Here is a 12526-nt window from a genome sequence, read left to right as displayed (position 1 = left end):
ACGACTTCGTGAGGTTCTTCGCTTGGGGTGATTGCTAGAGAGATTAATCAGCAACCTGGGTCGGAGCAGTGTTGCGGAACGAACGTGTTATTTACTTAAATATTACGAGAATTCTGGATCAATCTGAAAAAATATGTATCCCTTCCACACACTACCCCTTTCCCCTATCGAGTGAGTCACGCCTACCCCGAAAGGGAAATGGCTTAATTGTGTAATAATAATATAAACAATTATAATCAGAAAATAAATTTTTCTACATAATATTGTTTCAATACCAATTTCTTGCAACATAACTTGAAAAAATGTGTATTTATAGAAAATCGTAGAAAACATGTTTTCAACAAATAATTTGTTGATAACAATTTTTTTTGTATATTGACTAATATTGGAATATCCTTAACTAATGCTATTTTATGCAACTTAAGCGTTTTCAACCATTATCCTGTTATTGACGAGCACCGGAAATGTCAACTAGAAAAAAGGCAATTCTTTCGTCATATTTGTTAATCTACAAAAAAATTGAAAACCTAATTCAAAAATGATGCTGGAAAACTCTCTAAGATATCTTATTAGCTTTTTTTCCCATTTTGTTTTTTTTGTCGAAATTGGTAAAGATCTGTGGGCTGTACGTTATTCTGAACCAAACCAGTAATTTTTCTTCCCAATGTTCTGTTTTTCGTTTGAATCCTGAAAAATTGCATTAAGAACATTTAAAAAAAGTAAATTTTTTGAAAACCCTAACATGAAACGAAAAAGAAATTTTAAAAAATAAGTTGTGATGAGCATGTGCCCACGCAGCGAGCTGATTTTTTATTTTTAATATCGTGTTTCACGATTAAAATACAATATACAGATGCTATCAAATAGTTATCTATAACCAATTTGTAGACCTTTTTGAAATGCACAATTTTTTTCAGTCATCTTTTCACCCATTTTGAAAATTGTAACCGCAAAATGTAATTTTTTATTTTTCATTCTTTTTTTATTGTCAAAATTTGAATATTCAATTTTTTAAGAAATATCAAAAAGGTGTTTAAACAATCTTGTAGGGCATTGGAAAAGAAACATTTTTCTTCTCTTGACTCTTTTTCATATCATGCGTTATTTGGCTTAAAATGTTGATTTTCGTGTGTATTTTAAAATTTTGTAAATGCTATAACTGTGGTAAATTTTGGTTTTATAAAAAAAAGTCATTAGGATAAATTGTTCGTCTCATTGAATACTGTGAAAATCCGTGCAGACAATTTTTGAATTTTGAAAAAAGTGGTCTCAAAAGTTTTCAAAATAGGCTCACTTTTTGAATTTCCACCCAAAATGGCTAGCTAACGAACTTGACCTTTCTTTTAGGACACTAAAAGAGTATACCGAAGGCCAATACCGAAAGTTATCGTGCTAACGAACTAAAAATCTACAGACACACGCGCACACACACACACACAGAAAGACAAATTGGTAAAAACCTGTTTTTCGGATTCAGGGGGTCTCAAAACGTGAACATTTGACAAAAACGGGGGGGAGGGTCAAATTTTACACAAATCTAATATCTTCTCTTGATGAGAATGTAAAAAGTAAGTGCGGAAATATAGGAGCTTTCATCTGGACCTCATGGCCGGTATAGGGTCATATAGCATTTTTAAAGTTGAAACTTAGAAAAACTGCTTTTCGAGAAAAACGCACGTAACGTTGAAGAGTGCCATAAGTGCACATGTTATACTTTTACTTCGAACACAAAATCTACCTACTTCCGGTTGGTTTTGCGGGGTGGCCGTTTTACTAAAAGAAAAAAACTCCCAGTCATTTCCAGGTTTTTTCCCTGTTCGCAAACATTTTTCACGATCAATGGAATTGAAAAATTCGAACTCAAAAGCTAAACAGTCTCAAGGTGAAACTCTTGAACCTTAAACTTATAAAATCAAACTTTAACAGTTTTTGAATTAAAACATTTCTATTCGGATTCTCAATAATTTGCACGTATAAAATGAAAGCTTATAACACTTTTCAACTGAACAATTTTCAATCGAATGCAGTTAAATTGCCAAATTTACAATTTTAAACTTAATCAATTTTAGAGTTCAAACATTCAGATTTAGTTCCAAGAATATAAATCCGCATTATCATTTTCAAATCTCTAAATTGAAGAATCAATCAATGAATTTAACAAATTTCAAAATTCAACAATTACATTTTTTTATGAACTACGCACTTCTTAAATTAAAAATTAAAATCTTTTGATATTGAATAGTTTAAAAATCCTTAAAATGCTTCAAAAATTTTTTAGAACTTCTAAAAAGCTTTTAATATTATTCGCACTTTCCCTACTATTTAAAAAAATCCTAACAGATAAAAAAATTTACTTAATAATAGTCCACATTCATTTTTCATAATATTGTGAATCTTTTTAAATATTCTCTTAAAATTAACTTTTGAGAATAAAAAATTTTATTTATTTTATTTATAATTACTGAATTTGAATGAACAGTAAGATATTTTTAAACATTAATTAATGATTCTTTTTTTATTATTAAAAAATGTAAAATTGAATGGTCTAAAGATGGAATATTTTAAACTGAAATAATATTCGAAATTTAAGAAAATCGTCAAACGTTATTCACTTTTTAATCCTTAATGTACAGTTCAATTAAAAAAAATTATTACTTAATTTATGTTGATCAACTAAAATACTTTTTTTTATCCAAAATCTTCATTTTCAAAAGTTTCTAATTTTTTATTGTTCAAGTATTTGAAACTGCATTTTTAAATTATTTGAATTAAAATCTACTCTCAAAAAATAAAAACCTAAATGTAAAATTTTTAAAGTGAAAGTTTTTCGAATTGCGCATTCAAAACTGAATAATATCATAATTGAAGAAAAAATAAAAATTTAACTAATTATTTTTTTTTAACGGCTGAAATCAAAGTTAACAGATTTTTTTTCCTACAAATTTTGCAAAATTCCCGGCCAAAAAAATACATTCACAGTCATTTTCCGGTCACATAAAATTCCCGATCAATTCCCTGGTTTCCCGGTCCAGCGGCTACCCTGTTTCGGGATATGGAACAGCGCTGACAGATTCAGTATTGGCCCTAGTGCCATTCCCCACTCAATTCCGAAAATAATAATTTTGACCCTGAGTTATAAAAATGGAAATATTTACCAAACTAGAACCCACCTTAAAGGTATAATATGAGTGGGTGGCCACCCTGGTTTAATATATATGCTGTTCTCTTCTTTTATTTAAATTGAAGGTTTAAATTATTCAAAAAAATATTCCTCTTGGTTCAAAAAATATGGCGAATTTTTTTACACATCTACATTTTTTGCTAGGGAGCAAAAGAAACACATTATTATTTTGCTTTTGTCAAAGAATTTTTTTCGGGTTTTTGAATTTGTTGCGATTCAGGGACGTTTTAAAACACACAAAAAATGTTCATGTAAGCAAAATAATAACCCATAATCCATCTTCAAAAAGTTTTGTAATAAGCAAAACCGTTTTTTTTTTAGATTTCTTAAGCATTTTCACTACGGCCTACTGACCAACACACTATAAACGCTTTTATTTATAAATGCTCTGCATAAAATTATATTAAAATTTACTTAGTGCTAAAATTATAAAATATTTACCTGATCGATACGCCCGCGGATCGTATTATCTAAAATGCAAGAAACTAGCAGACTTTCAACTTCAGATGCATCTATATTGAGCTCTTTACTTATGAAGGGGATGTGGATCCTCGTGTAAGGCTTTATTAACTTAATAAGAACCTGTAAAGCATAAAATCATCCAGTGAAATCTTAATTACATTTTTATAATAAAGATTTTCGAATATATGAGAAAATAAATTACCTGAGTTCTAATATTACGTAGCAAATCCTCAATGTGTTCTCTAATAAACGGATCGTCCATAATATTGTTTCTGTTCTGTTTGAGAATCAACTCAAACTGGTTGATATCGTTGTTCTGGTAACTGACAACTAAATTTGTCATTGCGAGAATTTCTGGATCATTTTTATAAGGCTTTGCTTCCTGAGAGTCAAATGGATTTATTCCAGACTTCATTAACCTAGAAAGAATTAGAATAAGTTTCAAGTTAATTACATAAAACTAAATAGCAGGAAAGTAATTTATCAATTTATTTTCAATATTCTTACATGTTGGCTAAAACTAGGTATTTTAAGCACGTGGTACGCCTCGGCGAACCAGACTCATCGTAGTTTTTAAATGCCTCAAAAAAGTCAGTGTGTGCACGTTCAAATTCTCCCTCTCTCAAATGCATTTTACCGCCACATTCTAAAATAATTGAATTATTAAGAATTTTTATTGTATGTTTCGATAATAGCTGAAAAATAAAATAATATTTTAAGCATTAACAATATGTTACCCCTTATAACTCCCATAATAAGAGGATGAGGTATCGCACTCTTAATGTGCAGACTTTGTTCATAAAGCGTTTTTAGTTTCTTGTTATTTTTCTGAGCAGTGTACATTTGGATTTCTAGCGCATAAATTTCCAACAACTGAGTTCCTTTTTTCAAGTCATCCTCGCCGTCGTCGGTCTAGAAAATAAGTAAATAAGAAATGTTGCTAAATATTTTACTGAAGCAAAAATTTTATTTGCCAAATAGGGTCATTCATGAACCTTTTTCAATGTTCGAATGTAAAAACAATTTTAGGAGACGATAACGCCACGAAATTGGAACTATTCAGTTATAAATTGAGATTTCAATACAGCTTATATCATGTAAACGAGCTGGTCAAAAATTCTTATTTTTTCAAAAAATAACGAGGAATGAATCCAAGTTTGACACATTTCAAGTTAATGAACAAATCTTGGATTTTATTCCTTGCATGTTGCGTTTTAACAGAAACGAAATGATATTCGCAACTTTTTTCGGTTATATTGCATCTAAATATGTGAAAATGACGTCTATTACCTGACAACTTTGATGAAGTTGTTTGAGTATTTTTGCTAGCTTATTGAAGTCAGATCGATCGAAGTACAGCTTTCCGAGTTTGGTATTTGTTTTGAACCACAGTCTATCGTTCTTGGCATCCTTTAAAGCATCTAGGGTAGTTTCATAGAAGTCTTGGAGTAATTCCATCTGAAATTAAAAAGCAACTCATTGGACAATAAAGAACTTAGTTGACATTCGAAAATCAAACAGTTTTCGTTTTAAAATCTTAGTGAGTTGTCTATAAAATGTTATGTAATACTAACGTTTTTGGAAGTGCTAATGTAATCCAAAATCGAGTTAATGGACTTTTCCGAATGATTTCTCGTCACAGCACTTTTGATATAGGTTAAAAGCTGTTTATACCTGGTCATCATCTCCTTGTAATTGGACTAAAAGAAAAGACTAAAAATGGCTTCCAAATTATAAGATTCAAGAAACAAAACGTGATTACACGTACGAGTTTAAAGTTGATTTTGATCATTTGCTTAAGAGCTTTGAATCCCCATTCTCCTTTATCACCTCCTTCCAGATCCAAAACCTTTTGGAAACTCTGTAAAGCAGCTTTCGGATCATCTTCCTTTAATGCCTTGCTGTTGTAGTACTGATTCTCTAAGTCAACGTCAGGTTCAGAGTTAGAATCTTCAGAATACTCCTGAAATCATTTGCGAACATTATTTTCACAGCAAATGTCGGGAAAAAATTAAGGACATATTTCAGGAACCAGGATTTCATTCAAAAAGATAACAATTCTAGTTTAACAGGAAAATTGTGCTTTACAATCCTTCTGGACTATTTGAATATTTGTAATCGTTTTTGAAAATTTTTAGTTATTTAAGATTTCAAATTTTTAAATGTTTTTTTTTCAAACCCTTGGATTAAAAAACATTCAATTTCCTGCACATGGAATCAGTAATGTGCCGATATTGAACGCTTCAAAATAAAATTCTTATCACTTTGAAACTAAGCAATCTGATCTTTAAAGCATTTAAAATTTAACCAGTCGACATTTGAAGGAATCTACTGGAGAGGAGCAATTGAAAGTTCTTATTCTATAGAAACCAGGAATTTAAAATGTTTTAAAAATATACGAAAAACAATAGGCAATTACTTTAACCTGAAAATTTAAATTCTTTAAATTCGAAATTTTCGTTTTACGAAATGTCTAAGCACACCGAAAATATTTATATTACATTTAACGAATTTAGGTGAAACAAAACGATGCAGAAAATTGCAAAATACATATGAAGGAATTTTACATATGTATTACAATAAGGAATATTACTTTAGTACTATTTATATTTAAGGATACTCGGCCTCATACTCCAAAGTCTCAGATTTTGTCAAAACTTTGAAAAGTTTCAGAGCTTGGTTTACAACAAAAAATAATCAAGTGTAACATGTAATCTTAAGGAGAAAGGGTGAATTTGAGCGGGACAAAAACTTGAATGCTTGAATAAATAATTATAAATTATCAGTGTCCCGGGCAAATTAAACATATAATATAAAACAAAATAATAATAATAATAATTTCCAAGGGACCTGATTGTCAACAATGCATCCTACAAAGAAAAAACAATTAACAAGGAAGTCAATCTTACAAAGAAAGAGAGAATAGCCATCAGTAGCTATCAGAAACTACTGATTGGGATGTGCTGTGATCGCTACAGTGAACACTGCTTATCCAGACCTTGTTAAAAGTGTATCAATAAAACTCCTGTTAACAAAAAATTTGACAACAAACCCTTGCATTTCCAAAATTGGATGACTCAAAAACAAGATTACAGAGACCCCAAAGCTAAAATACCACTTCAATTAATAAAATATCTGAAAAAGACGTTGATCATCCAGCCACGTCAACTCATAGGAAAACTGAATGAGGATTTAGATACATTTTTGTTCCGCGAAAGAAACATTGTCCACCAGTTTAACGTAATAAATACTCTAAAGAAAAACATTCCTAATGATGATGCCTTAATACACATGGATTTTTCTCAAAATTATGCCGGCAAATACATCTCAAGAAATTCAACCCGTTCATTTCGGAGGTTATCTCGTATAAATTAGTCTTCACACTGTTATAGTCTACTTAGAAAATATGACCAAGTCGTATAGCACAGCATTCTTAAACACATCTCATTCCATAACTGCTATTTTGGCACATTTGCTACCCATTTTGAAAGTTTTGTCCCCGATATCACGTGCCTTCACTTTTCAAGCACTGGACCCGTAGCCCAATGTCGCAACAAACTCAAGTTTCATATCTTGACTACAAAGCTACCAAAACAACTTCCAAATATAAAAAAATGTTGCTACATTAGTTTACGTCGATAAATAATCTATGGAAAAATTCTTAGAGGGATTTAGGAAAAGTGTCCTGGAATTATTATAAGCACTATTGACTATGAAGCTATTAAGACAATGAGAAGTATTTAACACAAAGACTTTCAATGGCACCCTTAAAGTTCATCAAATGAGTGGAAAAGTTCGTTTGACATTACTAACAATGAGCAGTTTGAGCAGTTGCTGCGATTCTAATACGTGCGAACATTTCAAAATAGGAGGCTTGACATATGAAGAGAACACACCAAACTCACAGTCAAAGATGTTTTCACAGATTTTGAATGTGAAAATGAAAAAGAATCTACGAATAGTTATGTAACTTCTAAACAAATGATTAGGTTGGATCACAAGGATGTCTCCGAAGTAGCTAAGGAAGAAATTGTAGAGTAGTTACCTAACTTCAATTTGTTAATGAAAGGGTATAGAGTATTTTATAAATTAAGGTTCCCCATAAATATGTTTGAGAAATAATTTAAGGTAAGGTTTAAAGGCAATTAATGTTCCTTTAAAAAAAAATGTGACTGATAATATGCAGACTAATAATTATTCTAAATAGTTTGTATTATTATGTGTCTCAAATGTACGTGATTCGAACTGTTGGATCCCTAAAGTAGGAACGCTAATTTTCAAATGGTTCATGTGCTTGAAGTTCGGAACGTTGAAATGAACTATTTTTTTTTACTGATGACTTTGTAAACTATAAATATGGCTAAAATGTTTGTTAATTTATATTAGAAATAATACTTTTACTAAAACAAAATCATAATGCATTTTTTTATTGCAGTTGGAACAACATTTATGGATAAAATAGAATTGGGAAAAAATATTTCGTTCATTTAAACCTTCAGAACTTCAGGTACATAAATGTTTCTTATTACAAGACATTTTTCTAACATAAAAAACAATGAAAATAGTCAATCAGTAATAACATGTAGTTTCTAGATTTACTATGATCAGATTTACTATGTAGCATTCTTCACGACTGAATATCAGGACACGAATAACAGCTTCAGGAGCTCCAGTATTTTTGCTTCTTTACAAAGTTAACAATATGGAAAAAAATTTATTTGTTTAACTGAACACTCGTCAATTCAAAAATGCCTAATACAATGTTCTAAACAATTTTCCTGGCGTATGAGCGTATCTATGTGTGTGGATTAGGGTGGTCCAAAAAACCGACTTTCGAATAGAGGGCATGCCACCGCCCCCCCCCCCATTTTGTAAGGTTGTCGGAAAGAAAAACTCCCTCCAAGTTTGAACCAAATCGGTTAATATTAAGACGTACCGCAAAGGCTCTGAAAATGCCATAAGATTAAGATGGGGAAATTCTGGTTTTCGGAAAAATGGGATTCAGGTTTCTGGATTTAAACTTAGCTTGCAGGAGATATTAAGAATTTGTTAGGGAGTCGCTAAACAATCATTTTCATTAGATTACTTTAAATTTTTATGCCCCCCCCCCCTTTGTGGAGCCCTAAAAATGCCCCAAAAAACTGAAATTGACATTTTGGCCTAAAATTGACACATAAATGCTGTTTTTCCTTGTTTGCCATAAATTATTTTTGTTTGTCAAGTGGAATGGTTTCAAGTATTTTTCAACTAATTAATTATTGTTCAAACCATTTTTTTTTTTAAATAATTTTGTGTTTCACTCACTCATTAAAAGCTAGATTTTTTATGTTTGATTGGACAACTGGTCATTTTCAGAAATAATTATCTTTGTTTCAAGCATTTAGTATTTGTTTAAACAATTTATTATTATTTAATTGTAAATTTTTCTTAAAAAGAAGTATAAAACTCAATTTTTTTATTTAGTTAGCTTTGTTGCTTATTATTAAATATCTACGTCATTTAGATACTAGCACCTTATTTTGTAATAAATTCTTATTTGCTTAAATAAATTTTGTTTCTTCAAACAATTTTTTCGAAAATAAATGTTTGAAATTTCTGTTTTTCTACAATTATTGTGGTAATTTTTCATTGTAAAGAGCAAAATTTTTGGTCTAAACTAAGTTTCTGTTTTAGTTATGTTGATCCCGCAGATTAGATGTTAGTATTCTCAAAGGAATGAAAAATCTTTGTATTTTTTTTAACGTCACTGGAAATTAAAACATAAAAATTTAGCTCTCAACAATGAAAAATTCATCACAATAATTTAAAAAAAAAAGAAATTTCAAACATTTATTTTCGAAAAAAATTGTTTAAACAAATAATAATTTATTACAAAATAAGGAGCTAGTATCCAAATGACGTAGATATTTAATAATAAGCAGAAAAATTAACTAATTTTTTTTTAAACTAGAATTTTATACCTCTTTTTAAGAAAAAGTTACAATTAAATAATATTTAACTGTATAAACAAATACTAAATGCTTGAAACAAAGATCATTATTCCTAAAAAATTCCAATTGTCCAATTAACTATAAATTCCACTTGACGAAAAAAATGGTTTATGGCAAAAAAAGGGGAAAACAGAGCATTTATATGTCAATTTTGGGCAGAAATGTCAATTTCAGTTTTTTGGGGCATTCTTGGGACTTCATAAGGGGGGGGGGGGCAACAAAATTTAAAGTAACTTAATGGAAATGATTCATCAAAGACTCCCCAACAAATTCTTAATATCTCCCGCAAGCTAAGTTTAAATCCAGAAACCTAAATTGCATTTTTCCGAAAATCAAAATTTCCCCATGTTAATCTTATGGGATTTTCAGGGCCTTTGCGGCACGTCTTAATATTAATTGATTTGGGTCAAACTTAGAGGGAATTTTTTCCGGCAACCTCACAAAATGAAGAGGTGGTATACCCTCTAATCCAAAAAATTTTTCAACAGATATGATTTTGGACCACCCTAGTGTGAAGGTTACACTTCCTTGTGAACACGATAACTTGGAAGACGGTTGCAGAAAAATTGATGAAATTTTAATGCCTTATTTTCACCACTAATAGCTCAAAAAATGACCGAAAAATTTCTAAAAATATTTATTACCTTCTTTTGGCACTTTATAATGTTTTTAAAGAGTTCTTTTTATAGTGAAACTTTTTTCATTAACATAATTCAAAGCTAATGCAAGAATATAAAAGATTCTTTGACTTGGGGCAAATCGATTGACATACAATGTTAATAAATTTTATTAAAGCGTAAAGAAGTTACGGTCACTTATACTGGTTGAAAATTCGACTTTTATAGTCAATATTTTCGCATTCACATAATTTACAGTTGATGCAATGAAAGAACATATTCGTTGATTCGAGAGAAATAGATTGACCGATAATACTAATACATTTGTTGAAGAGTACGGAAGTTATGGTCATTTGCATAATTTGAAAAATACGTTTGAAACAGGAAAGTTTTCCATTAAAATAATTCAAAGTTCATATGAGAATAGAAAAAGCTCCTTTAATCGAGATTTTTTAATTAACCCAATTGTTTTTTTGTTTTGTTTTAACTCCCTCAGTGTAGAAGCAAATATATTTGCTAATTAATCAAACTGAGAAATCAAAGTACTCATGAAATGAGCACCATAAAATTATTTTTGAACGTTTTATCGAACCCTTTTTCGTAACTTTTTTCTGCTTCAACCTAACGTATTCTATTTTATGTACTTTTTAATTATTTATTTCACTATCCATAAATTTAAAAAACAAAAAAACACGATTAGACATTATAAAAACAACTCAGCTCAGCTGACAACGCCGGGCCAAAAAAGATGTAGTCGATAAGCATGTGTAGGCACTGCGAGAGTCCCACATTAGGAAAACTAGACATCAACGATGCCGAAATTTCGCTTTCTCGCTAATAATTAATTACAATAAATTTGATTATATTACAAAACGGAATAGTGCCAAAAGTTTATTTCGGGATATATTATGTTCAATTATGTTAAATTATAACCAATTCTGAAGAGTTTGCTGCAATGAAACATTTATTTTTTTTGCAAAATCGTTAGAACTTTTGACTTTTATTTAAAAGATTAACCTAATACTTGAATTGTCTAAATTTATAGTGGAATAATGATAGAACATAAAAAAAATAAATGCAAATAAGCCTACATTGATATTAGATTTAAAAAATTAGTTTATCGCCTATTATTTTGTATACAATCTAAAAAATCATAAGGAAAGCTATACAATTCTTTTGGCAAACTTTTTGATATTTTCTCGATGTAGAAAATATTTGTTGCCTCAAGAAAATCTTCTAGATAACTGAAAATTCTGCAAATAGTGTAAAAGTACCAAATTTAGAAAACACCAGTCATGAACGCGAAAAATTTAAAAACACGTCAAAATTATACCTCAAATACTTCACTCATTGAATCCAAGAAATGTGAGCTTCAATTTTGTATTTATTTGTAAACATTTATTTTCGAAATGTGAGTAGAAATGACATACGAAGAAATGTATACACTTTGCAAAATTCGAAATTAAATCCGCTGTCCAATTTCTGGACTAGAAGCAAAAGAACTTGTTCTTGATTTTAATTTTAACTGAAAATTTAGCTCGGATTCCTTAAAATTCGAGGCCGAAAAAAAAACAAAGAAAAGTTTTCTTCGTTTCTATTAAACCGCATCAATCGGATCAGCATCCTAACCAAATTAACCTAACCTCAAAAATCGCAAATAAAGCTTCAAGCTGCGATATTCAAATTGTAAGAAACCGCAAGACTTACCAATCCGTAATCTTCCTCTTCTTCGCACATAAAGTCATCTTCGCCGTCTGACATTTTGATAAATTCACTAACCGTAAAAGGCAGGGAAATATCCACGCGATCCACGCGGCCTTTTGCACTGACAGACTTTTACATTCGAGTTTTAAAATTACACTTCATGTACATACACTACACCTAACGTATTTGCCAAATAATTCACATTCAGTATCTACAAACTAAAGGTAACTTAAGTATATAATTTACACGGGAGTAATAATAAAACGAACAACTTCGAAAATACTGAAAATATGCAATCCATGGACATAGGAAACACGGGACTAGGCATGCCATCCTAACTTGGGCGAGCGGGGTTGAATCCACGGGAGGGAGGAGAATTCCATGAGTGGGGAGAGCCAGTCATCTTCCAATGTGCCATTTGATTATGCGCACGAGCATTTTTGCCGCCAAACTGTGCATGAAAATATAAACATGTGGGCGCTGCCATGTTTGTCGCGGGACATTAAAAGGTGGCGGACCTACCTCCTCATTGCTAGTCTCTTGTTTCCTATGTCCATGTTCGATTGCATCAT

The 12526-nt window shown here is 30.5% G+C and overlaps 1 protein-coding gene across 3 annotated transcripts in view; it reads right to left on the bottom strand.

Annotated features, from left to right (window-relative positions):
- LOC117174892 (COP9 signalosome complex subunit 2) overlaps positions 1 to 12286 on the bottom strand; it is a 15341-nt gene extending 3055 nt beyond the window's left edge. The window contains exons 1-9 of one of the 3 annotated variants that reach the window (XM_033364316.1): positions 12078 to 12286; positions 11958 to 12026; positions 5412 to 5606; positions 5218 to 5343; positions 4934 to 5101; positions 4381 to 4555; positions 4151 to 4289; positions 3846 to 4062; positions 3623 to 3763 (exon numbers count right to left, since the gene is read on the bottom strand). In XM_033364316.1, coding sequence (XP_033220207.1) covers positions 3623 to 3763; positions 3846 to 4062; positions 4151 to 4289; positions 4381 to 4555; positions 4934 to 5101; positions 5218 to 5343; positions 5412 to 5606; positions 11958 to 12011 — 1215 coding nt within the window. In that variant the 5' untranslated portion in view covers positions 12012 to 12026; positions 12078 to 12286. Of the gene's footprint in view, positions 1 to 3622; positions 3764 to 3845; positions 4063 to 4150; positions 4290 to 4380; positions 4556 to 4933; positions 5102 to 5217; positions 5344 to 5411; positions 5607 to 11957 lie in introns of all 3 variants that reach the window. The other 2 variants (XM_033364317.1, XM_033364318.1) reach the window with 2 other exon arrangements.
- Between the last annotated feature and the right edge of the window lie 240 nt (positions 12287 to 12526).

Source organism: Belonocnema kinseyi, chromosome 6 (genome assembly GCF_010883055.1).
Source record: "Belonocnema kinseyi isolate 2016_QV_RU_SX_M_011 chromosome 6, B_treatae_v1, whole genome shotgun sequence".
Taxonomy (NCBI): domain Eukaryota; kingdom Metazoa; phylum Arthropoda; class Insecta; order Hymenoptera; family Cynipidae; genus Belonocnema; species Belonocnema kinseyi.
The sequence above is the reverse complement of the archived record's forward strand: the minus strand, read 5'-3'. Positions and strand labels throughout refer to the sequence as shown.